General features: G+C 43.3%; 2 protein-coding genes across 2 annotated transcripts in view; one reads left to right on the top strand and one right to left on the bottom strand.

The window, feature by feature from the left end:
- Positions 1–91: 91 nt before the first annotated feature.
- Positions 92–27549, bottom strand: LOC138799145 (guanylyl cyclase-activating protein 1-like). Its single transcript, XM_069979972.1, has 5 exons — positions 27465–27549; positions 17742–17964; positions 10015–10164; positions 1368–1458; positions 92–829 (listed from the first exon to the last, which is right to left on the bottom strand). The coding sequence occupies exons 2-5, from the start codon at positions 17937–17939 to the stop codon at positions 702–704; spliced, it is 567 nt and encodes a 188-aa protein (XP_069836073.1). The 5' UTR covers positions 17940–17964; positions 27465–27549; the 3' UTR covers positions 92–701.
- GOLGB1 (golgin B1) overlaps positions 25409–27954 on the top strand; it is a 31997-nt gene continuing 29451 nt past the window's right edge. Inside the window, exons 1-2 of the mRNA XM_069979985.1 lie at positions 25409–25547; positions 27486–27589. Coding sequence (XP_069836086.1) covers positions 27503–27589 — 87 coding nt within the window. The 5' untranslated portion in view covers positions 25409–25547; positions 27486–27502. The remainder of the gene's footprint in view (positions 25548–27485; positions 27590–27954) is intronic.

Below are 27954 nucleotides of genomic sequence, written 5' to 3'. Positions count from 1 at the left end.
TTATCCAAGTTCAGCAGCCACTGCTAATCAAATGCCGAACAGTCGGGTTCGGATCGACTCGAACCCGAACCCAGTTCGCTTATCTCTAATAACTTATCTATAATGTTACCACCATACACCAGCCCCCTAGGTCTGTCACTAGGCATAACACAGTGAACCAGTTCATTCTGGAGTGCCCCTTTGAAGGAAATGTACTATTTGACTCATAGGTGCCCACAATACGTGCAGACTGTACCATTTGTTTAAAGATCTTTTTGTTTTTGTTTTTTATACCAGATCTCTATAGAGAAAAGGTACAGGTATGTGTAGTAAAGGAAGTAATGACACACATCTTAGCCTTCTTGGCTGCCGTGCACATGCTGTAAGCCAATTTGCCACATTTATATTCATAGGTGTTATGCTTTATCAAACTGGACACAGCATCTGATTATTTGCCTGATCATCTGTGGTGAATGGGAAGCCCTGACTTAAAGAAAACTCATGTGGTGTACAATGAAACATATTAATGTGTTAGGGAACACTATGTCATTTATTTTGATCTCCACACTTTGTTTGCTATGGAATCCATAATTTTAGCCGGATCCATGATGACTCCTCAATAACTTCTCGTATATGCACAGTGAGACCCATCTTCCCATATCATCCACAAAACATGCCACAAACCATCTCTCAATCAGAAGGATATTCTTGGCCCCTCCAAGTCACACACTGTGCCTTCGGTTATTAATCATGGTCATTATATGGGTCAGATCCAGACTTTTCATCATCACATCCATAAATTCCTCATCTTTACGAGCACCCTCCACAAATTCCTCCAGAGACAGCTCCCCTGTGAAAGAAAAGAAACCCTAGTGAACTGTTCTAACATGCAACAATAAGGGTACATTGCTAGGTAATGATAGAAAATCACCTAATATTGTTGAATTATTATGTGATAGGTATTGCTTGCAATTTGCTATTTCTTGTTATAAAAAGTAATGAAAAAGAGAAGGACAAAACCGTGTGTGTGTTACATTTACAAACAATGGGCTAAATTACACAACTGGCATTAATATGAAGTATTCTTCATGACAATATAGAACCATTAATGGTATCAAAATTGACATTGGTTTCAAACATGGCATTTTGTATGGAAACAATATATAAGAGAGCCTGTTAAGAGCTTCTTATAAATCTAACAAGTGAAACCCCTTATTTATGATGTGGGAACATAACCTGTACTTTCTAAAGACAAGCTATTTGCATTTGTGCAGTGCCATACATCCCACAGATTAATACATAAATGGTATACTGTGTCCTTCCCTTTATATATTCTTTCACATTAACAAAGCCATTAAATACACACGGTATAGTTGTTTTATTCTTACCATCGCCATTAACATCAATCTTGTCGAAAACTCTGTTAGTGAACTCTTCAGGTGTGCAGTCATGTTCGCAGCCATTAATGGCCCGCACTGCCTGCAGCAGGAAAGTCACATACATTAGCAGCTGTTCGTTATGTAATTGCCCAGATACCTTTATATATCTATACTGATTTAAGTTGTAGCCTCACGTATAAGAATTTACATGACAACGTTCACCTTTGTTTTATTTCAAGCAATGCTCCTCAGCCTTGTATAACAAAAATGGGTGTGAACTCTAAGATACCATATTATAGTGTGTTCACACGTTCAGATGGCAATTATTAAATACAAACATGTGAACGCAGCATAAGAACTTAATGATTTATTAGGAACATGTATGTTGATTTGTTGACGCTGAAGCAATGAGCGTATGTTATTTGGAGCTGGTTTGCTTCTTAGCGTTAAACACTTGTGTCACAAGGTCACATTCACATTAATCTCCACATATCCGCCCTTTGGAAGAGTAAGCCACCTAATAGGAACAGATTATTCATAACTAGGCTTAAATTCAGCTGACAGGGCAGCTCAACAACCACCTTGAGACATGGCTAAGTAGCGGATGAAATCTATCTAGGACAGAAAATAAGCTAGTTTAATAATTCAGACATACAGTATGCGCCTGAAAAATACCAGTACCCATAGGCTTGTAAGAAGTCGATATATGTCAAATGAATTACTTTAGCAAGGTTACATAAAGATTGTTTGTTATGTCAATTGTGATAACAAATGTATTATGCCATTACTCTAAGGCTAGGCTCACATCTGCAACTGAGGCTCTATTACCTCACGCTTGGTACTAACTAGGGATGGTCCGAACCGGGTTCGGTTCGGGTTCGTACGAACCCAAACCCTTGGTAATGATTCCCACTGTCCGCCCGCTCCACGGAGCCATAGGCTGTATCCCAGTTTTCCAGGCGTTCCTCCCGCTGTATCCGCCCGCTCCACGGAGCAGGCAGACAGCGGGAATCTGCTGCCGAGCGTTCAGGTTCATATGAACCCGAACCTTGGCAGGTTCGGACGATCCCTAGTACTAACAGATCCCGATGATCCCTTGGACTTTAATTTGGTCCTTTGTAGCTGGTGTCCGCTCCAGGCAACAAAAATGTATTTGCTATATTTATTTGTCCAATTAAATGAATGGATCCTGCACTGGAGACCCTAAACTGAGCCTCCAGTGCAGATGTGATTCTAGCTTCTGGAAATGAAGCAGACTGAGAGGATCCCCTATGGCAGGTATATTCTAGATAAGTGCATAATAAGTTTAGATTTGTCCCTGACAATAAGGGCTGACACACTGACACAGAGCCATACAGGCCCTGTTGGTGCAGATATAGTCTGTCCTAAAAACAATATGTACATTGATGCATATGCAGCTCAGTCATGCCACATTTGTTTTGCTGCATTTGTATACAATCTGACAGAAAAAATACTATACACCTAAATCAATCTACTGCTATGGTTCCCTGCAGCCAATGTACAGACAATGATACTAAAGCAATCATTAATACTGTTAAATACAATATATGTTATGTAATTAGTATGAAGAAGAAAATGTAGGTGGTATATGGTGGGGGTGACAGCTGATTATCTTTTAACAGGTTGGAACAGCCCAATCAGCTGATAAATGATCATTTGCTCATTTGTCGTCTGCTCACTGGCCAAGAATTGCCCTGTGTAATAGGGTCCCTAGTCAAGAAACTGGTTCAAAAAGTTGAAAGAAGGGACCGTTAATTTATACAAAAATGGGAAAGGATACAAAAAGAAAAACGCACTTAATGTTTCTTGTTATTATAAAGTGAAAGGGAACCAATCAGCCCAATTGGTCTGATTTGGTTCCCTGGAGCACAGTACAAAGCTCCTGTGCAGCTCACAGCATGTACCAGCTGCGGCTGCGGCAGCTTTATGCCCAAGAAAATAACGTTTAATCCCCCCTCCCCCCGCTTGTGGCAAGGAGAGGCACAATTAGTACATTAGATCAGTGATGCTCTGCGGCAGCTTTGCTTCCACTGGCAATGAAACCATGCAGCACATGGAAGGCAAGATGGATTCAATAGAGGTTTAGGAAATCCTGGGAGAAAGCATCATGCCTTTTGTTAGGAAACTGAAGCTTGGGTGTCAATGAACCTTCCAATAGGACAGTGTTCCCAATTATAGCTTAAAGGCAACCTGTTGCAGGGTTTTAGGTGGTTTAATTAAGTGTCTGGTTGTATAGAGCTTCTCAATCTGATTTCATGCATACCTTGCCTTTACAGATTGAGCCCTCAGTTTCAATACTTTTATTTTTTGAATGTAAAGCCACAGTAAATGGATTGAGCAGTATGGCAGTCTCACAACCCTAGGCAACTGTTTAACACCTTTAATTCCCTTCTCTGCCCCCTTGTTGCCACCCCCACATTTCTCACATTCTTTAAACATAAAATTGATAACATCAGAGAAAATTTCACCTTACAGTCCCCTCAACTCCCCCTTATGCCGGGTCAGTGCTCTTCCCCACTAAATCACCTCTCCACCATCACTATAGAACGGCTCTCCAAACTACTCTCGACATCGCAACCTCAACCACTTGCGCAATTGACCTAATTCCATCCTACCGCATCCCCAACCTTGCCTCAGTATCCATCAAGTAACTCACCTCTTCAATCTAACACTAACTACTGGCACCTTTCCCTCTATATAAACATGCAACCATCACACGCATTCTTAAAAAGCCATCCCTTAACCCAGCCTCCGTGTCCAGCTACCGGCCCATCTTACTTCTCCACTTTGCCTCAAAACTCCTCGAACAACATGTCTACCTTGAACTGTCCTCTAGCTGTCTCGCTCTTCAACCTTCTGCAGTCTGGCTTCTGCCCCCACCACTCTACAGAAACTGCTCTCACCAAAGAGGCCAACAACCTACTAACTGTCAAAGCCTCATGCCAATACTCCTTCTCCTTAACTTATCCTCTGCCTTTGACACAGTTGATTACTTCCTCCTCTTACAAACTCTTTGATCCCTTGGTGTCACCAGCTTGGCTCTTTCCTGGATCACCTCCTACTTCAACCGCACTTTAATTTTCTCCCAATCCCTCAAAGCTCTGTCCTAGGGCCTCTTCTCTTTTCCATCTATAATTATGGCCTGGGACACATCACAGAATCCCACAGCTTCCAGTACCATCTCTTTGCCGATGACACTCAAATCTACCTCTCTGGTCCAGATGTGAACTCTCTGAAATCCAGGATCCCAGTGTTAATCGGCTATATCTTCCTTCTTCTTCTCCTCCTGCTTTCTAAAACCCAACATCGACAAAACAGAACGAATCATCTTTCCCCATATCACTCCACCCCTCCATCTAATCTGTCAATTGCAGTCAACAGGGGCACTCTGGCCCCAATGCCAATGGCTGTATCCCAGTTTTCCAGGCGTTCCTTACAATGTATCCACCTGCTGCACGGAGGGAACAGACAGCGGGAGTCAGCCACCGAGATTTCTGATTCATACGAACCAGAAATCCGGCTGGTTTGCTCATCTCTACCAAAGTCCACTGCCTTGAGGTCACCTTTGATTCTAACCTGCCTGTCTTTTAAACTGTACATTCAGAAAACATACTCAAATACATGTGGGAATCCGCTCTTTTCTCAACCTTGACTCAAAAACTGCTGGTACATGCTCTCCTTATCTCCCTCTTGGACTAGTGCAACATTTTCCTCTTTGGCCTTCCATCTAACACCTTTGCTCCCCTCCAGTCTGTCCTTAACTCTGCTGCCGGATTAATCCACCTCTCCCCTCGCTCTGCCTCTGCCAGTCCCTTCACTGGCTTCTCCCCTCAGCCCTTTTTCGTTTTTGCACTTCAGTTTTTTCCTCCCTGTGTTTAAAAGGCCATAGCATCTTCTCACCTACAGACCCATATGAGGTCTTATTGTTTGCAACACCAATTTTACTTTGCAATGACACACTATATTGTTCCATAAAGTATGCTGTGAAACAAGGGGTACTGTATCAAAGGCTTTGCTGAAGTCCAGATAGACGATATTCACGGCACCACCTTTATTTAACACTTTTGTGATGTAATCAAAGAAATTTATGGGGTTAGTCTGACATGATCTGCCTTAAGTAAAGCAATCCTGGTTTGGATCCATCAAATTAGTGATCCTTTATCTTCTTTTTTAGAGGTGCAATGTTCTGTTTGTTAGCCCTGTTTGCTTTTACGGTGCTCTGGAATCAAGGGCACTTTAAAAATAAATAATATTAATAATAATAATAAATATGCAGTGTGAACCTAGACTTAGTTATCTGTCATCCTATGGATAGGTGATAACTTTTAATCTTGGGATAACCCCTTTATTTCAATAAATACTCCGCTCCGATATCACCTTATGAAAAACTACAAATACCAGGATGTCCTGCAAGCCTTCCTTCCTGTGGACAACAACAATGTTTTAGGCTAGGTTTACACACTGTAACATACAACAGCATTTTTTAAAATAAAACAATGTGTGAACAGATGAAAAAAGGCAGTATTTTGCAAAAGCAGGTGGTATATAATAAGTATGTTCATTATTTGGATGGTCATAATTATAGATGAGCGAACCTCAAACATGCTCGAGTCGATCCAAACCCGAACTTTCGGCATTTGATTAGCGGTGGCTGCTGAAGTTGGATAAAGCCCTAAGGCTATGTGGAAAACATGGATATAGTCATTGGCTGTATCCATGTTTTCCAGACAACCTTAGAGCTTTATCCAAGTTCAGCAGCCGCCACTAATTAAATGCCGATGGTTCGGGTTCGGATGGACTCGAACCCGAACCCGGTTCACTCATCTCTAGTCATAATCAATCACGGCCATTATTCTACACTGTGTTTGCACTGCTGGCCAATTCTTTAAAGGGGTATTCCCAATGGCATAAATTTATAGTACTTTGTAAAATTAAATTAAATAAAAACATCTAAATAAAAGTATACTTTTTAATTTATAGGCTATGTTCATAAAATCATAACATAGACATAAAATATGTCCATAATTTCAATATAATAATGAGCTCCATTGAAGCCAACGGGAAACTGGCCAGCAGTGCACTCACCGTATAGAATAACAATAATAATTCACTACTACCATCCAATAATAAACATGCTTATTTTATACAACCTTTTTTTCAAAATACCTTTTTTCGCTAGACACAACGGAATTTAACTAATTTCTCCAAATCAGAGAAACTATACAAACCAATCTTCCTAAAGACGTTCATTTATATGGCTCTATTCTACATTTTTTGAGAAACTCTAATCTTAAAAAAAGGTGGAATTTCTATTTTGTACAATATTGTAGGAAACAAGAAAGAATTTTCAAAACAACTTCCATAATGGGAACAAGATCTACAAAAAAACAACTGATTGGCAGCAAGCATTGGATTTAAAGGGGTAGTGCGGCGGCCACACAAAAAAAACCAAACACAGACACACACTTAAAATATACTTACCATCCCACTGGTGACGATCGCCGTTCGAATTTCCCGCCGGCCACGTCCCCGCCATTTTCGGCTGCCGTCCTCACTTCTGGGTCCAGGTGCAGTCAATGGCAGAGAAAAGGCTGCTGGTGCACAAGCGCACTAGCAGCTTTTTCATTGTCTGGAGCGCATCACATGGCTTCCAGCAAGCTCAGCAAATCAAGGCTGAGCAAGCTGGAAGCCATGTGATGCGGTCCAGCCACTGAAAAGGCTGCTGGTGCGCATGTGCACCAGCAGCCTTTTCTTCTCCCATTCACTGATGTGGAACACAAGATGACAAGTACTGCCCCCTGCTGTGACGGCATCGACCCAAGATGGCGTCCGGGAGAAGAGGACGGGTTCGACAGTAATTTGTTATGTATACTTTATTTAACTTCCGGGGGGAAGGGGGGAAAGGGGCCAGACAGCTTAATAACACACATTACAAAGTTAAATAACTTTGTAATGTGTGTTAATTAAGCGGAAAGATGAAAACTCCACAACACCCCTTTAACCTCTTAAGGACATATGACGTACCGGTACGTCATATGTCCGCACTTGCACTTCAAAGCGGGGCCGCGCGGTGGCCCCGCTTTGAAGTGCCGCGATCCCGGGTGCCGCGAGTAGCCCGGGACCGCTGCTATTAGCGGGCACGGTCTGATCGCCGTGCCCGCTAATTAGCTAATCGGAGGCAGCTGTCAAAGTTGACAGCTGCCTCCGATTACCGGAGGCAACGTTTCCCTGGTGTCTAGTGGGGGAGATCGCTCCTCCGGGACCTTGTCCCGGAGGAGCGATCTCCGTTACTGATGCCGTCCAAGATGGCGCCGTCCTCGGCTCGGCACTCGTTCGTTTTCGGCTGCAGCAGCCGAAAGCAAACGAGTGCCGATCTCATGGATCTCTGCAGCATATCTATGCTGCAGAGATCTCAATGAGAGATCACAGTGTATATACTAGAAGTCCCCCAGGGGGGCTTCTAGTATATGTGTAAAAAAAAAAAAAAAAGTGTTGTTAATAGTAAAAAGCCCCCTCCCCTAATAAAAGTTTGAATCACCCCCCTTTTCCCAGGTTTTAAATAAAAGTAAACAAATAAATAAATAAATAAACATGTTTGGTATCGCCGCGTGCGTAATCGCCCGAACTATTAATTAATCACATTCCTGATCTCGTACGGTAAACGGCGTCAGCGCCAAAAAATCCCAAAGTGCAAAATTGCGCATTTTTGGTCGCATCAAATCCAGAAAAAATGTAATAAAAAGCGATCAAAAAGACGTATATGGGCAATCAAGGTACCGATAGAAAGATCACATCATGGCGCAAAAAATGACACCTCGCACAGCCCCATAGACCAAAGGATAAAAGCGCTATAAGCCTGGGAATGGAGCGATTTTAAGGAACGTATATTGGTTAACAACGGTTTGAATTTTTTACAGGCCATCAGATACAATATAAGTTATACATGTTATATATCGTTTTAATCGTAACGACTTGAGGAACATGCATAACAAGTCAGTTTTACCCCAGGGCGAATGGCGTAAAAACACATTTCCCCCAAATAAAAGAAATGCGTTTTTTTTTTCAATTTCACCACACTTTGAATTTTTTTCTGGTTTCGCAGTGTACTTTATGCAAAAATTCAGCCTGTAATTGCAAAGTACAATTAGTGACGCAAAAAATAAGGGGTCATGTGGGTTTCTAGGTGGAAAAATGCAAGTGCTATGACCTTTTAAACACAAGGAGGAAAAACCGAAAACGTAAAAACGAAAATGGGCCATGTCCTTAAAGGGTTAATATCCAAATCTTTTAGATGCACATCCCACCAAAAAGCTGTCTTAAAGTCACTGTTGAGATGGTTTACACCCCCATTACAACCATTACATCAAATCCATTACTCATATAAATTTGTATTTAAAACCGGAATCAGCTTTACTTATAAATCTTCACAAAATCCCTTACCGAATGAGAACAATAATTTGTAGCTCATTTGTTAATGGCTACAAAATGAACCATAACCAGACATTGGAAATCAGAGCAACCTCCATCAGGTTATCACAACCGTAAACACCACCTGCATGTATGAGAAAATTTATAATTCTATCCCTAATTTTCATTCCATCTGGAATATCTAGATGAAAGGTCGGCTCAACTCGAAATGAACTGATTAGCATATCCAGAATACCATAATCAGGAACTGCATCTCATGGACTACTATTATTTCTATTTCTTGTCTATTCAACCAATTACCTAGTTTATTCTGTTATCTACAATGGTTGGATACAATTGGAGAAGTAGCGTTTACACTCTTTGTAATGTATATTTCTTATAAAACCAATAAAAAATATTAAAAGAAAATACCGTTTCCTTCTGTTCACACATTGTTTTGTTTCCCCTCAAAATGATGATTATATTATATTGTGTTTAAATCCAGCCACATGGATCTCCAACCTCCATGATAGAAACTGTAGGGCTGTCTTAACTCTGATCCCTATGATGCGGGTTTGTTTTTAGCAATTGAAATTGTAGGAGGGAAAATTCTGCTATAATTTGGATTTTGCTTTTATTACATTTACCATAGGGTACAAATGACATGTTCAATAGATTTTGTGGGTCACAACAATTTCCCCTTTGATATAAATATGGTGATAATTTCTTTGACCACTTGGGAATGACTCTAGGACATAACTTATTAAATGAAAATAAAAGGAGACATCCAGAAGAACATCCTGTGATAATCCTGGACTGAATTTGTGCAATCTGAGTATGGATTGAACTACCTATATTATAGATTAAGCTGACATGTTGACAACCTAGCATCAGTTTCTGAGCCTTTACAAGCGACATGGGGAGCCCTAGACCCTCCACCTGTAAAATTCTCATCAGGTCTGGACAGGCAAAGCTAAAGATAAAGCTTTGGCTATTCGGGACTTGTAGTTTTGCAACATCCGGAGGGCTGAAGGCTCCCAATCCCTGCTTTACAGGTACTTTGTCTTCATCTTCTATTTAGCCCCCGGCCTGGCTTGACCTCTTTATACGATTTGTAATATATGGTTTTTGATATGTAGGTGCAGTTTGTTTACTCCGAAGAGTAAGTGTAGTATTTTTCTTAACTTAGGAGTTGGCACAATATATATTTCATACAGAATTTACTTACCTTAATTATATTAAGCAGTTCATGTCGGTCAATGCAGCCATTTCCATCCACATCATAAAGTTTAAAATACCAACGTAGCTTCTGTTCAATCTTTCCCCGCAGAACAAGGCTGAGAGCAGCCACATACTCCATGAAATCAATATATCCATCCTGTAACAATTATTAAATATAGATAAATATAAACTCTACACAATGCATAGCCCATGCAATCTTCAAGATGTCTATGTATAATTAATAGTGCTTAAAAGTGAAAAAAAAAAGTTTTCACACTAAAAAATGTTAACGCAACAGTAAAAATCTGTAAAAGATCCCCAATGGAAATTGAAATCACACAGATTCCAATACAAAATCCACAGGCTAGGCTAGGTTCACACACAGTAAAAAAAATATATATCTAATGACCATGTTCATTATTTGGAAGGCCGTATTCAATTACGAATGTTATTCTATATGGTGTGTGCCCTGCCGGCCAATTTCCCTTGGACATCAATGGAGTGCATTATTACATCGTAATGATGGCTGTATATTTCCCTTATTTTATGGTGTGTTAAGTTAAAACATATGAGAATTAGGAATTCATTAATAATAATAATATTAATAATAAATGCTGCTTCTGACAAATGGTGGACTAGGCATGGGCAAGACCTGGTTTGGAGCACTGAGAAACACTTTTTTAGACTCTTGAATAAATATTGTTAAAGGAAGTGTCTGACTTATCTAAAAAATTGGTTGGTGCTTGGAATTGTGTTAAAATAAAAATAAACCACTAGTCACACCTCAGTCCTCAAAGTGTCTAGTGCCTGTGCTCCAATCCTCCAAGACATTTTTTTAAGGAGCTGCAGGAATGACATGCCCGAATACCTATGTCACTACAGCACCCAATTACTAGCCTCAGTGGTCTTATGCAGTATATTGCCGAGGCCGGTGGTTAACTGCACATTAATCAGACAACTCCTTTAAGGCTATGTTCATACTACGTAAAAGTACGGCCGTTGCTGCCATCGGCAACAACGGCCGTACTTTGTATGCCTGTGAACACTGCCTATATTTCTATGGGATCCCGGCCAGAGCGTATACTGACATGTCAGTTCTCTGCGTCCGCAATTCAGTGAATTGCGGCCGCAGAAACCCATGTCAGTTCACACAATGAAGTGAGCGGCTCGGGCCACTTGCTTCATTGTGTGCTGTGGGAGGTTCTGATGCGGGCGCGCGGTGATGCGTCCGCATCAGAACACTGCGTCCGGAAAGATGATCCGGCCGGTACTGCAGTACCGGCCAGGATGATCTTGGCAGAGACCGCCCGTTCTGTGACCCGGCCGGGTCACGGAACGGCCGGTCGTTCACGTAGTGTAAACATAGCCTAAGGCTGCTATTACATGGTTTAGGCAGCACCTTTGAAGCCAAAAATAGGTGTGGATTATAATGAATGACGTAATACAACAAATATATGCTGCTACTTTTATTTTTATAGGTATTGCAAAAAATGCAACTAAACTGCCCTGTGTAAAAACAGCTTAAGGCTATATTCACACAAAGTAAAATTCAACAGTAAAATAGATATAAAGCGCAATCATATTTTGAATCTAATAATATGCTATGTTTAAGTCTATGAAAAAACAGCTGTCTTTGTACACATTGTAAAAAATATTTGTCGGTCACTATTTGACTGAAATTTGTTATTAGATGCAGAATATGATTGTGTTTTATATATATATTTTACTGTTGTATTTTGCTTTTATTTTACTGTGTGTGAACATAGCCTAAAATTAGTGCCTCATTGCATGGGATAAATTGATAATTATAACTCATAAGAGACTATACACATTAGAAAAAAAACCTGCTGAACGTTCATTTTTATTGGGGATTGGGAGAGGTAACTGTCAGCTGAACTAAGCTATTGCATGTGCACCTTTGCTTGTATTCCTTTAGTCAAATATTTGCCTGTACACATTGGGATGTTCTCAGAACGGTCTCAGAACATTGCCAAAACTTTTGCAGAAAGATTGTCTATCTTTCTTATCTTTGTTATTAAAGGAACTCTGTCAGCATGCACACGATGAGCTGCTGACGTGGGCTGACATATAATGGCGCAATAACACAAATGTAACAATTTCAGAAATTTGAAAAAATTTGCAAAAATTTGAGTCCAAATTTATTTTTTAATAAGTCCCATTTTTTTTTTTCAAACAATGGCTATTATTTTATAAAGATAGCTGTTACTTGTGCAATCGCAGCTCTTATTATGAAATAACAACCGTTACTTCACCTCAAAATGCCGGCAGTCCTAAAAGATGTCAGTCAGATGACCAAAAGAAGATGGTGTGTGAACCTAGCCTGAAGGAGACAGGGTCAGGTGGCTGAAGTGCCGCAACATTGGCACCGCCTATTTAACACAAATCTGTCAGCTTATGTATATACTGTGAGCTGCACACATGTGTTGACAGATGTACTTTAATCATGTATAGTCAGTTTGCACAACTTTAATGACCAATATGGACTATAATGTGTATTGCTTTGCCTGCAGGACACTTGTTTATCAGACAGTTCAACCATTAACCTACCACTGTCTAATGTATAAGGGGTTGTGTCATAAAGAAAACTAGGTCTAAACTAATGCATTATGTAAAACAAATTTAAAAGGTACAAGCATTTCTGAAAATGTCTTATTTGGAAAATATAGACGTAGTAATCCTCCATATTGGCATTAGCAGCTAGTCTCCACTTAAGACCCTATTACATGGCCCGTTATGGAGGAGAAAGCCAGGGCCACAGGAAGCAGGGGGGTCACGGGGAGCTGAGGGAGGGGCTGGCTACTATATAAGAGACTGTGGGAGAGAGCTGGCTAATATATAAGAGACTATGGGGAGGACTGGCTACTACATGAGGCTATTGGGAAGGGCTGGCTACTATATGAGACTACTGGGGAGGGCTGGCTACTATATGAGACTACTGGGGAGGGATGGTTACTATATAAGAGACTATGGGGGGGCTGGTTACTATATAAGAGACTATAAGGGAGGGCTGGCTACTATATAAGAGACTATGGGGAGGGCTGGCTACTATATAAGAGACTATTGGAGAGGGCTGGCTACTATATGAGACTATTGGGGAGGGTTGGCTACTATATAAGAGACTATTGGGGAGGGCTGGCTACTATATAAGAGACTATTGGGGAGGGCTGGCTACTATATAAGAGACTGGGAGAGAGCTGGCTGCTATATGAGACTATTGGGGAGGGCTGGCTACTATATGAGATTGTTGGGGGGGCTGGCTACTATATAAGAGACGATGGGGAGGGCTGGCTACTATATAAGAGACCATGGGGAGGGTTGGCTACTATATAAGAGACTGTGGGAGAGGGCTGGCTAATATATAAGTGACTATGGGGAGGGCTGGCTACTACATGAGGCTATTGGGAAGGGCTGGCTACTATATGAGACTACTGGGGAGGGATGGTTACTATATAAGAGACTATGGGGGGGGGCTGGCTACTATATAAGAGACTATAAGGGAGGGCTGGCTACTATATAAGAGACTATAAGGGAGGGCTGGCTACTATATAAGAGAATATGGGGAGGGCTGGCTACTATATAAGAGACTATAAGGGAGGGCTGGCTACTATATGAGACTATTGGGGAGGGCTGGCTACTATATGAGACTATTGGGGAGGGCTGGCTACTATATGGGAAACTTGGGGAGCTGGCTACTATTTGGGCACTATTGGAAGGGCTGGCTAATATGTGGGGCCATTTTTGGGGGGTTGGCTATTATATGGGTTGGGGTTTAATCATGTCATAGCAATTTATCACGTCATGTAATTTAGCATAGTACACGTGGCTGGGAGACGCACACCACTGACAGTGCCAGGAACAACGCACGCTGCTCTGACAGTGCCATTCACGCTTTAATAATTATCAAGGTTGGCCCGCGACTTTGTCCAATTTTTTAATTTTTGCCCATTGTGTATTCGAGTTTGACAGCCCTGGTGTAACAAGACCCTTAGCCTGCAAGCAAGGGGGATTGTGGGAAGGTTTGTGGACTGTTGCCTGGCAACAGCAGGGTCGTGGTTTAAAGCGAAAACCAGAAAGTGATTAAATCCAAAAGTGAAAAAAAAAAAAATGGGATGGTGATGCAAATTACTTTACTAAAAACATCAGACTTGTACTCCCTTACATGTTTGTGGTACCCAGATGATTCTACCAACGTTGCTTCATGACACAATCACAAACCTACAAATGCTGGCCATACACATCACAACAAAGAACTCTAGGACCATCTGTGGTTGTGCAACTCTCCCATGTTGAAGTTCAAGATACTCAACCCTTTTGTTCTCAGGGAGATAAGCCACAAACATATTATCTGAACCAGGCTTAACCTATCTAATGGGACTAAAAAGGATTAAAGGGGATCTGTCAGCTCATCTGACCACTGCATTGTTCTTTCCCCCTGTTCCTGTTATTTCTCCTAGAAATGTATAAATGCATTGTGCATTTTCTGATGTGATTACAGAGGGACAGTGCAAAGCAGAGTTATAAGATGTTCCAGAATTGGTATTCCACAAGTAATAACAAGCAATTACTCAAACATCGCAGGAAAGTTAATAGTGTGGTACAGTGGTTAGCATTTCTACCTTTAAAACTGTATGGTTATGGGTTCTACTACAGAGAAGAGTTACTCACCCCATATTCTTCTGGGTTTTGGGGGTTCCATAGTAATTGAGTGGTTATAAATGAATACAAGCTCTGTAAAGTCCTATGAAATATGTAGGGGCATTCAGAACCAGTCATATTGTTTATAACTTATTAGATGAAATCCTTTGTTATGAACCTACATATGTCACACATCTATTGAATATGTACCTTGTCTCATGTGACCTTTCATTGGGGAATGCTGGCATATAACTAAAGACTGGCCTTGCTTTACAGGACCAGAATTGGGACAACTTCTCATCTTGTTTATTTCCTCACATCGGGCTATATGTCAGCAACCCCTCAAAAAGCGATGCCAATGTAAAGCCCAATATGTTTGTGACATTTGGTCCCTTTCCAAAAGATATATATAATATCTGAGCAAGACTCAAAAGATTGGTCCACCATGCTTTAGAGTGCCGCATAAAAACAGACTACATTCAACCTGAGGTTCTACCTATGCTGGTGCAAACTGTCTCATAAAGGCTGAAAACTGAGAACAACAGTAAATGTATCTTTCTGTATACTTCACACCAGCTGAATATTATGGACCCACAATACCCCAGTAGGCATTTCTAGTTTATTAATCTTAGAAACACAGTAGACTTCTCTGGAAACTGAATAATTAATACAAAATACTGGGGGGTGTTGACATTTTTCTCTGGAAACTGAATAATGAATACAAAATGCTGGGGGGTGTTGACATTTTTCTCTGGAAACTGAATAATCAATACAAAATGCTGGGGGGTGTTGACATTTTTCTCTTGAAACTGAATAATGAATAAAAAATGCTGGGAATGTGTTGAAATGGTTCACCTGGGGGAATATACCTGCGGGCACAATCATATGATCTCCTTGGTTACACATCATTATAAGGCCATTTTTTACACCTACATTAAAATTCTTAATGTAAAATGGGACCAAATGCTCAGTAGTACAAAACTATATGGAGTAGCAATAGAATAGTTAAAAAAAAGAGAACTGAAGACAAAACTATGGGGGAATATGCCGGAATTAACTAATTCCCTGCTAGCCCCAAGCAAACTGGATTAATGTAGAGACATACTCCTTCACAACCCGCCCCCTTGTTAAGTGCAGCACCGACCCTGCAAAAAACTAGTACATTTTTGCCAAACCAACAAAAAAGTGAGGACCTGGAGCAGATAATTTTCCCTCTATATCAATAAAAATGGCTAAAGCAACACCTATAACTACCAAATGCCAAAAGTGCACTAATGTGCCATCCTAGAACCTACAATGTGCAATCCTACAAACTACAACTCATAGGTAAAACTATATTTAAAGGGGTTATCCAGTGCTACAAAAACATGGCCACTTTCCCCCTACTGTTGTCTCCAGTTTGGGTGGGGTTTTGAAACTCTGTTCCACTGAAGTAAATGGAGCTTAATTGCAAACCACACCTGAACTGGAGACAACACTAGGGGGAAAAGTGGCCATGTTTTTGTAGCGCTGGATAACCCCTTTTAAAAAACATAGAAAATGACAGAAGAAGACCACTTAGTCCTATATTATTTCCCTAAATATCCCAGGGATGTTTAAATCTGAGTTCTCAGGATTTACTAACCACTTCTGCTGAAAGTTTTTTCTAAACATCGACTACTCAGTAAAATAATATTTTCTCATGTGTACCCTAATCTTTTCTTGTCACATCATTTTTCTTTATAAAAACAGAGAAGAAAAAACGTTGTGGGAACATAGCCATAATCCACAAGTGAGCTAATGTGCTGGATAATGAATCAGCTTAAAAGCAACAAAGCTAAAAGGCCATCTTACCCATTAACCTAAGGGGTGAAAGAACAGGTTATATGATGCAGCATATGGCTTTGTTCTCACAATGTATAAATAAGTGCAAATAACGTCCGTTGATGTAAAACAACAGCTGTTATTATTGATCATAATCAGGGATGGTCCGAACCAAGTTCGGTTCGGGTTCGTACGAACCCGAACCCTCGGTAATGATTCCCGCTGTCTGCCCGCTCCATGCAGCAGGCGGATCCAGCGGGAGGACCGCCTAGAAAACTGGGATACAGCCATAGCCATAGGCTGTATCCCAGTTTTCCAGGCGTTCCTCCAGCTGTATCTGCCCGCTCCACGGAGCGGGCAGACAGCGGGAATCTGATGCCGAGCGTTCGGGTTCATACGAACTCGAACCTCGGCAGGTTCGGACCATCCCTAATCATAATCATAATCAATTAATAACGGCCGCTGCTTTGCAACAATGACCATTATGTGCCCTTATTTTTTTACATTGTGGGAACATGACCTATACCATAAATAACAAAAGTTCATGCATACATAACAGAATTAATTTGAATCCCACAAACAGTATACATAAATGTGGCAAAGTTAGGGTACTTTTACATAGACCTTTTTAGGGTTCTTTTACATGTAAGCGAGTGTTAATCTGCAAGATCTGTGTTGCATTGCAGTGCCTTCAGAGGGCATGATCAATAATGCGGCTGCACCTTACAAAGGATCACTGTATTGTTTGCGTGGCCTTTAAGATATATTGCTTTAGGACGCACATCCCTTGTTTTACACAGGGAGATGTGTGGCCTATATTAATTTTGAAGCTGCACAAAGATGCACTCAGCAAATAAATGGGTTTGGTTGATTGCTGACACTGCTACACGGCCCAATTATTGGCCACAGAGCATAGGCCAAAGCTCCCTGCCGATAATCGGCCAATGTAAAAGCGGCTTAGTCACTCTTTAGACTGCACAGAAACAGGGCTGAGACTAGGTATTTTGGTGCTCTAGGCAGATTACGCCAACTGTGGACAACCTCCCCCCACCCTCGCACCTTCAATAAATTCAGTAAATAACTGTTAATAGCAAGTCACTACTGTATAATTCATAACGGTTTATGAAGATTCTCTATTAATACATAATATGACTAACACTTGATCATTACCTCTTAGTGGAGTACACATTAAGCCAGACACATATAGTATAAAATAGCAACTGTTAGTCTTGATCAGTGTAGAGGAAGTTATTCTATGTATTCTAATGATCTTACCTTATTCATATCAAAGGTACGAAACATTTGTTCTATGTAGCTGTTGGCTTCTCCACTCAGTCCTCGCAAACCAAAGAACTGCTTGAATTCGTGTAGGGTTAGCTGCCCTGATGGACATTCAATCATAAACTTCTTGTACCAGTGGTGGATTTCCACTGCCTGCAGGTCGTCCACCGTGGAGCTGCTAGTATTTCCCATGACTTGTTATGCTTGTGTTTTCTTTCTTTAAAAGGTAGATAAGTATTATTAAGGCTACAATCCTTATCCACAGCGTGTAATGTTTCTTCAAGTCAGAAGATGAAGGCTTTCTTTTTCGGCACAAGAAAAATCACAATATAACTGTTAACTGATAAAACAGTTACGCTTATACTTTAAGTCCAGATAATTCTATTAGCGTCTTGATCTTAATGTGATTAGATGAAGGAAAAAAATAATAGGGTGTTCTGTATTCTGGGGTCTCTCCGTTACCGGCAATTCCCTCAGCACAGTACCCCTACTAGAAGTGTTTGTGAAGAATTGTATAGTGGCTTTTAAACTGACCCCGACACTTCTGGGCAGTGACCGGATGCTTAATCCAGCCTGATGCCATCCAAAGACGGAGTGTATTTATGTACCAAGACATTAGCAGTGTCAAGGTTAATCTCTTTCTTTAAGAGATTATAGAACTCAGAGGCCCTGGTGTGTTTGTCTCATATGTGTCCATGTAAACAAAATATTTCATAACCCTATGGTATTTTAAGACCCTATGGTCTGCATTCAGTCTCAATAAAATAATAAAATATCTAAATGGTATTTTATAGAAAAACTCGGGTAAACAATATAAACTACTGAAATAAGAGGATGCTGTCCTGGTCCCTTTCACTTTTTTATCCCTGCACAGCTGCCCTCATCCACCAGGCTATGCAAGGTGCCACTATACAGGGGAAAACAGAACAGTGCCGCTTTCTCTTTATTCCTACAAATGATGGCAGTCTGAGTAGACGGACTCCAGATATCTTTATATCAGGGCTGTGGAGTCGGAGCTAGTTTTGGCTGGAGTTGGAAAAAATGTACCGGATCCGACTCCAGCTAGAAAAAAAAAACTTTTAACATTTTATAATTGAGTTTTCATATGAATTTTATAAATGTCCATAATTAATATAATATATGTTCTCTCAATCTAAGCCCTTTATTTATAACAACCAGAAAAACCCTTTCTACCATACATTTAGTTTCCTCCATACAGCAGTAACCTTGTCTCTATTTGGCAGCTTGTTTCTGAGCTGGAAGAGTCCATTGTGTGGGGGGAGATCTGTGCTGTATATGAGCAGCACTGTACTATGAAGATATCCTGTGTAATATACAGAAGGAGAAGAAGTAGCCATAAGTAGTGTAGCAGTAACCTCTGTGTGTTGTTTTTTCTGTCTCAGAGAAGATTTTGTGTTATTCTTCAGTGTGCTATGGCTGCAGAAGGCTGTGTGTGTGTGTGTGTGTATGTGTGCTATGGCTGCAGCAGGCTGTAAGTGTGCTATGGCTACAACAGGATGTGTGTGTGCTAGGGATGCACGATGCACCGAAAAATCGATACTACTATCGATTTTCGGGGCAAAAAAACAGTTCAATACCAGGATTTCCTGGTATCGATACTTTGTGTTAAACTACAAAATAGCGTAGTTTAACATATAGTGTCAAGAACATGACAGGCGGCTACCTGAGCGCCCTGCGGACACAGACCCGGGACCCTGCGCGCTCACTCGGACCCAGATCTTCCACCTACCATGCAGCTGCCGCCGGCAAATTTTACGTTGCCGCTCCTGCCTCTGACATCGCCAGCCCCGGGACACGTGTGTGTCACTGCGGGGTTGGCAGCTGCGGGTCCTATGGGCTAAGATGAGGACCTTCCCCCCCCCCCCCTCCATAGGCACCGAGCATGAGACACAGCTGGGCCGGTAAGTGTCTGACAAGGGCAAAGGGGCAGCACAGGGTCGGCGGCAGGAGAGCGGCTGAGAGCTGCACAGTCCGGGAGAGGAGAACAGGAGGTGGGTGGCTGTGAGGTGAGGGCGGCAGGCAGGACCGTCAGGACACTCCCGGGGCCGGCATCAGCAATGTGGGGGGTGAACAAAAGGTCGGCCTGGCTGCGACAATGAAGGGAAGGGGGAGGGGGGCGGTAGCCTGCACATTACTCTGCCGCCCGAATCCAGCTGGAATAGTGCAATTACAACCCCCATCATCCCCCCTGACAGCTGAAGTGTATTACATGACTACAGTTCCCATCATCCCCCCTGACAGCTGAAGTGTATTACATGACTACAGTTCCCATCATCCCCCCTGACAGCTGAAGTGTATTACATGACTACAGTTCACATCATCCCCCCTGACAGCTGAAGTGTATTACATGACTACAGTTCCCATCATCCCCCTGATAGTTAAAGTGTATTACATGACTATAGTTCCCATCATCCCCCCTGGTAGATGAAGTGTATTACATGACTACAGTTCCCATCATCCCCGTGATAGCTGAAGTGTATTACATGACTACAGTTCCCATCATCCCCCCTGACAGCTGAAGTGTATTACAGGACTGCAGTTCCCATCATCCCCCCTGATAGCTGAAGTGTATTACATGACTACAGTTCCCATCATCCCCCCTGGTAGATGAAGTGTATTACATGACTACAGTTCCCATCATCCCCCTGATAGCTGAAGTGCATTACATGACTACAGTTCCCATAATCCCCCCTGATAGCTGAAGTGTATTACATGACTACAGTTCCCATCATCCCCTGATAGCTGAAGTGTGTGTTACATGACTACAGTTCCCATCATCCCCCTGATAGCTGAAGTGTGTGTTACATGACTACAGTTCCCATCATCCCCCTGATAGCTGAAGTGTGTGTTACATGACTACAGTTCCCATCCTCCCTCTGATAGCGGAAGTGTATCACATGACTACAGTTCCCATCATCCCCCTGATAGTTGAGGTGTATTACATGACTGCAGTCACCATCATCCCCCTGACAGCTGAAGTGTATTACATGACTGCAGTCCCCATCATCCCCCCGATAGCTGGTGTGTGTTGCATGACTACAGTTCCCATCCTCCCCCCTGATAGCGGAAGTGTATTACATGACTACAGTTCCCATCATCCCCCTGATAGCTGAAGTGTATCACATGACTACAGTTCCCATCATCCCCCTGACAGCTGAAGTGTATTACATGACTGCAGTCCCCATCATCCCCCCGATAGCTAAAGTGTATTACATGACTGCAGTCCGCATCATCCCCCCGATAGCTGAAGTGTATTACATGACTGCAGTCCCCATCATCCCCGTGATAGCTGAAGTGTATTACATGACTACAGTTCCCATAATCCCCCTAATAGCTGAAGTGTATTACATGACTACAGTCCCCATCATCCCCCTGATAGCTGAAGTGTATTACATGACTACAGTTCCCATCATCCCCCTAATAGCTGAAGTGTATTACATGACTACAGTTCCCATCATCCCCATGATAGCTGAAGTGTATCACATGACTACAGTTCCCATCATCCCCCCTGATAGCTGAAGTGTTATTGTGCATATTATAAGATTATCACCTTCCTGATGACGCACGGTAAATGGTGCAAGCGGAGAAACCACCAAATTCAGTACTCCATAATCAGAAAAAATGTGTGGTGTAATAGGTAGTCTGATCTACCCAGCGATATTACCTTAATCTTGCAGCACTTCCATCAGGATATACTGTCCTTCTGTAGCTATAAAGACGCATACTCACAGTATATACTTTCCATTGCTTTATTTTTCTTTTGCAAGGTATATCGCAATCATAGCTCACAGGCTGAGTAATTCCATGAACACATGCCAAACACTATGGCCTCCCGCCGGACGTTTCGGAGGACTGGACTCCTCCTTCCTCACGCATGAGGAATCGGATTTGTGGAAGTCTGGATTGTGTGGATTTGGATCATTATCCTATGAAGTGCAATGTTGGTTGTTTGACCAGGTTGAGTACCACATAAAAACGTGGTACTAAATAAAACTACAGGTTGCCCCATTATCACCTTCCTGATGGTTGCAGCAGGCTGTGTGTGTGTGTTATGGCTGCAGCAGGCTGCGTGTGTGTGTGTGCGTGCGCGCGCTATGGCTGCAGCAGGCTGTGTGTGTGTGTGTGTGTGTGTTTGCTGTGGCTGCAGCAGGCTGAGTGTGTGCAATGGCTCCAGAAGGCTGTGTGTGTGTGCTATGGATGCAGCAGGCTGTGTGTGTGTGCTATGGCTGCAGCAGGCTGTGTGTGTGTGTGCTATGGCTGCATGCAGCAGGCTGTGTGTGTGCTATGGCTGCAGAATGGTGTGTGTGTGTGTGTGTGTGTGTGTGCATGCTATGGCTGCAGCAGGCTGTGTGTGTGCTATGGCTACATAAGGCTGTGTGTGCTATGGCTACAGCAGGCTGTGTGTGTGCTTTGGATGCAGCAGGCTGTGTGTGTGTATGTGTGTGTATATGCTATGGCTGCAGCAGGCTCTGTATTTGCAATAGATGCAGCAGGCTGTGTGTGTGCTATGGCTGAAGCAGGCTGTGTGTGTTATGGCCGCAGCAGGCTGTTTGTGTGTGCTATGGATGCAGCAGGCTGTGTGTGTATTATTGCTGCATGCAGCAGGCTGTGTGTGTGCTATGGCTGCAGCAGGCTGTGTGTGTGTGTGTGTGTGTGTGTGTGTGTGCTATGGCTGCAGCAGGCTGTATGTGTACTATGGCTACAACAGGATGTGTGTGTGCACACTATAGTTGGAGCAGGCTGTGTGTGTGTTATGGCTGCAGCAAGCTGTGTGTGTGTGTGTGTGTTTGCTGTGGCTGCAGCAGGCTGAGTGTGTGCAATGGCTACAGCAGGCTATGTGTGTGCTATGGCTGCAGCAGGCTGTGTGTATGCTATGGCTGCAGCAGGCTCTGTGTATGCAATGGATGCAGCAGGCTGTGTGTGTGTGTGCTTTGGCTGCAGCAGGCTGTGTGTGTGCTATGGCTTCAGCAGGATGTGTGTGTGCTATGGCTGCAGTAGGCTGTGTGAGTGTGTGTGTGTACTATGGCTGCAGCAGGCTGTTTGTGCCCGCTATGGATGCAGCAGGCTGTGTGTTAGAGAGAGAGGCAGAAATAAAGGGGTAGTCTAGGCATCAAAGAAAACTTAAGGGGGGACAGTGGGTTGGGATCACAATAAAGAAGTCCTATTTACCCGTCCCCGTTCCCCTCAAAGTGCAACGTGCTCCCAATCCTGTGATATCATGGCCGCGTCATCAGCTGCTCAGCCGCGATTGGCTGAGCATAACTGTGCTCAGCCAATCGCGGCTGAGCACAGTTATGACGCGGCAGAGGGGGGCGGCAGGAGCGGGTCGGCCGGCCTCCCGAAGATGACGTGTTTGAAAAGATTACAGACGGGGTCGGTCGACACAGATCAGGTATGTATACTGCACTACACTTCCGGGTGCATGGGCGGGGGTCATTCACATACATAGCATACATTACAAAGTTGTATAACTTTGTAATGTGTGTTATTTTGTGAATAATTTCTTAGCGCCACACTACGCCTTTAAACCTGCTATCCCCACTTCTCATCCTTCCCTCCCCCCAATAGACAACACTCCACAGTCTGAAATTTGGTGAAAATTTTGTGGTACATGGCACGTTTTGTTGACAATAATTTATCAATTAACCAACAATACATTGGGCAGCCTGACACAAGTTGTGGCCCTTCACATATGGTAGAGCCCAGTCCTGCAGTGCCCTACCAGAAAACCAGAACAGCTCCCAACAAAGCCGCCCGGTTGATCTTCACTACAGTGCCAGTGAAAGCAGGCCACATAGTAATGCCTCCCCCATCTGATGGTTGGCCTGCCGCATAGCAGTACTCAAATCCGTTATGGACCACAGTAGTGTTATGCTGTAGTGCTTACAGTTAAATGTGGCACTATGACTGACAGAGCACAGAAGCATAACCCCCCCCCAACCCTGAGCTACCAACCTCTCTTGGGGCCACAGGCAGTGTTGTGGCTGTGGTCACACAGGTGGCTCTTTCCCCCAGTGCTCTGGCAATAGAGTGATGTCACTTATGCACCTGCTGAACAAGCAGGATGAGTGGGTGGCGGTGTACTGCCACCCAAGAAGAGTGACAGGAGCTGAGCTCACTTCAAAACACATGAGGAATGGCTGCTATATGCCGCCAGGTTCTCACTGTTAATGATGGGCGGCCTGCCATTAACCCCAGCAGTGCTGCAATCACAGCACTTAAAACAAGTTTTTCTGTTAATAAAAATTGTAAAACATTAGAGAAGCTATACAGACTGCATATTGCTGTATTCAGACTGACCTATAGAATAAAGATATCATGTCAGTTTTACTATAAAGTGCATTACATAAACAGGGAACACCCCCCCCCCAAAAAAAAAAAAAAAAAAATTCCCCCCCAATTTCACCCCATAAATGATATTTTGGGGGTTCTGTCATACATGTTATGGTAGATTAAAAGATGCCACTACAAAGTACACATATTCCTGAAAAAAACAAGTCCTCATATGGCCCTGTAGCTGGAAAAGTAAGAGAGTTGTAGCTCTTAGAAGGCAGAGGAAAAAACAAAAATGCTACATTGAAAATTGTCAAGGTCCTGAAGGGGTTAAAGGGGAGCTATCAGCAGGTTAGACAAATCTAACCTGCTCATGGCTCCCTATAGCTCTGGGGCGCTGAGGAGGAAGGTAGGATTCGGCTAATCTGCTGATACTTGCCTATTCATAAAATATAATAAATCTGCTGGATTGGATGGTGAATTGTAGCAGATAGATTCACTTTATAGCACCTTAGGTATGCCAACTACAGTTACTTAAAGGGGTTATCCAGTGAAAATCTTTTTCTTTTAAATCCACTGGTTTTAGAAAGTTTTACAGATTTGTATCTTTCTTATATTTAAAAATCTCAAGTTTTCCCATACTTATCAGCTGCTGTATGTCCTGCGGGAAGTGGCATTTCCTTTTCAGTCTGACACAGTGCTCTCTGTTGCCATCTCTGTCCGAGACAGGAACTGTCCAGAGCAGCAGCAAATCCCCATAGAAAACCTCTCCTGCTCTGGATAGTTCCTGCCATGGACAGATGTGGCAGCAGAGAGCACTGTGTCAGACTGAAAAGAAAACACCACTTCCTTGCAGGACATACAGCAGCTGATAAGTATGGGAAGATGAGATTTTTTTTTTAATAGAAATAAATTACAAATATATAACTTTCTCACACCAGTTGGTTTTAAAGAAAAAGATTTTCGCTGGACAACCCCTAGAAATGCACATAGAAAGTGATCTTTTCAGGGGTTATTAATGTGACTGTCAGGTGGCTGTAATGTTGTGGCTGTATGCGCCGCCTAGTCCAATGAGTCCCAGCCTACAAAGCAGTGACGGTGTCCGGCTCCCTTACTGCAAGCGAGCAGCGCATGCGCACCAGTGTGTGATTGGCCCAGGATAGTCGGCCCCACAAACACTCCTTCTTCTAGGCGAACGCTCTGCCTTCTGATTGGCCCTAAATGTGGCTGAGGGGCCGGAATGTTAGTTCTCAGATTCCATTGGCTGATGACCAAGGCTAGGCACGCCTATTGGGCGGGGCGAGCCGAGCAGCGCTGCGCTAATTGGAGAACTTATTGAAAGAAGGCGGAACTCCTCTGGTCATCCGGAAGTGTTGTGCTGCTGATGTGGCCGGAGGCGGAGCCGCAAACAAGGGGCACGGGAAGAAATCAGTGCGATCTGAAGGGAACACGAGAAACCCCGACAAGAGCAGAGCGGGGCGTACATCCAGGGGGACCCGGGGAGAGGTAATCCGGGGCGGGCAACAGCTTCACACTGCATCTAGCTCATGCTGGCACAGTGCCTCGTATACCCGGCCACACTGCTAGGTGGGAGGCTGGCGGTGTAACCTGGTATCTCTTCCTGCACTTCTCCCCAGGTTACCACTCTGCACATCCATGCCTTTCCTGCCCACCTCATCGCATGGCATTGATGCTGTCAGTGTGGATGGTACTACTACCCGCATCTCCTCATTACATGGCATTGATGCTGTCAGTGTGGAGGACACTACTACCCCCATCACCTCATTGCATGGCATTGATGCTGTCAGTGTGGATGGTTCTACTACCCCCATCACCTCATTACATGGCATTGTTGCTGTCAGTGTTAATGGCACTACTACCCCCATCTCCTCATTGCATGGCATTGATGCTGTCAGTGTGGATGGGAGGACACTACTACCCCCATCACCTCATTACATGGCATTGATACTGTCAGTGTGGATGGTACTACTAACCCCATCTCCACATTGCATGGCATTGATGCTGTCAGTGTGTATGGCACTACTACCCCCATCACCTCATTACATGGCATTGTTGCTGTCAGTGTTGATGGCACTACTACCCTCATCTCCTCATTGCATGGCATTGATGCTGTCAGTGTGGATGGTACTACTACCCCCATCAACTCATGTGGATGTATTAGTGTCTCCTCCAGTATCTGCATTACCAGCCCTGTTCCCCCTTTGGAAAGCATTGGCATACCTATAATGTGCCACCATATCCATACCTACAGAGCCATGCCATGCTGACCTCATGCCACCTTGTGCCCTGTACTACACAGATATTCTGCATCAGTGCCCTCCATGTTTCCTACTGTACCCCTAGATCTTGGCATTGCCATATGAAGCCACCCCACCCCCACACTCTCACTCGTTCACACACTTGTTAGACCGGTCCCACCAAAGTCAGCTGATTCAGTCTATTTAACTTTAAAGGAGAATTCCGGGCAGGGGCTTTTTTGCCAAAGTGCTGGAGAGGATGAAAGAAATAATGTGCTTTTACCTCCCCGGCTCCAGCGCTGGTCCCCATATACCGCAACTCCAGTCTCTGGCTGCTTTCTACTTAGAGAGAGGATCTGAGATGTGACGTTCCAAGCCCATCCAGCCAGTCAGCGGCCGTAGCGGGGTCCCGCCTCTTACTGGCTGAGTGGGCCTGACAAGTCATGTTCCAGATCCTCTCTCTAAGCAGAAAGCAGCCAGAGACCAGAGTCTAATAGACTGAATCAGCTGACTTTGGTGGTACCGGTCTAACAAGTGTGTGGGGGTGGGGTGGCTTCATTACTCTTCCCTGGCAGATGATGGCAATGCCAAGATCTAGGGGTACAGGAACGCTATGGAGCCATTCTCTGAAGCAGTAACAGGACCCTCCATCACAAGGAATTCTATAGATTCTTTGGGCTAGGAAACATGCAGAATATCTCTGTAGTACAGGGCACAAGGTGAGAGCACATTATTTCTTTCATCTTCCCCGGCACTTTGGCAAAAAAGCCCCCTGCCCAGAATGTTACTTTAAATTCTAAAACGTAGCTATTTTTGGAGTATTTTAGAAACCCCAACATACAGACCCCAGGAATACATACAGGCCCCATGCAGATGTTGTCCTTTGTTAGATTTGAACCCAGGACCCCAGCACTGCAATGCAGCAGAGCTAAGCCAGTCCTCATATCGCCAATATGCAGCCCTATGCAATATTCAGTACCTGTTTTGACGACCACTTATCTTTATTGTTCTGTATCATTTCCCTTTAAAATAAGATAAAAATCTTGCTTTTGGGTATGTCCATATGTAGAATAAAATCTGCCAAAAGTTTTTGCACGTGATAGTGGCGTTTTCTGATTCTACGGCAGCAGGATAAATGTGGGACTTGCACAGACAAGTAACTTACGGAATTGTTCTTGTATTTCAGCCTGGATTCAGCTCGGAATGTTTAGCCGCCTTTCTGGCATCGCCAACACCGTCCTTCATGAGCTTTCTGGCGATGGTGAAGGATCTGAAAACACAAGGGACTCTGTGAGTTATATGTAAAATGGGAAATGTTTGAGACCTGCAAATGATAACACGGTGCACCTGCAGACGTGGCTACAAGCATTGGTGGTCTCCGTCAGGTAGATAGACAGTGATGCCTGTCAGCAGAGGGGTTGGACAAGCAATCACAATGGAGAATTGCTCCTTCAAACCATGTAACCGAAAGAGAACGTGGGCTTATGGATTAGCACCTGTTATGGGCAATTTACCTGCCCATGTAAAAGGATCCTTACCCAAACAGTACATTATAAGCTGTCATAGATTCGCGTGTTTACAGCGCATTAATACTGATTCAAACAAGCAGTCCCTCTGTGTGAGAAAGAAGGGGGGGGAGGTTGGTAAGTGCAGTG

The sequence above is a fragment of the Dendropsophus ebraccatus genome, chromosome 1, assembly GCF_027789765.1.
Source record: "Dendropsophus ebraccatus isolate aDenEbr1 chromosome 1, aDenEbr1.pat, whole genome shotgun sequence".
Taxonomy (NCBI): Eukaryota; Metazoa; Chordata; class Amphibia; order Anura; family Hylidae; genus Dendropsophus; species Dendropsophus ebraccatus.
Note: the sequence above shows the minus strand (reverse complement) of the source record. Positions and strands in the feature narration are given on the sequence as shown.

Bases quoted from the DNA above. Each gene is read 5' to 3' on its own strand.
- LOC138799145 (XM_069979972.1), bottom strand. From the start codon at position 17,939: ATGGGAAATACTAGCAGCTCCACGGTGGACGACCTGCAGGCAGTGGAA. The intron at 1,459-10,014 runs GTAAGTAAATTC...TTCCTGCTGCAG, and splicing joins AACTGCTTAATATAATTAAG to GCAGTGCGGGCCATTAATGG. The intron at 830-1,367 runs GTAAGAATAAAA...TTTCTTTCACAG, and splicing joins GATTGATGTTAATGGCGATG to GGGAGCTGTCTCTGGAGGAA.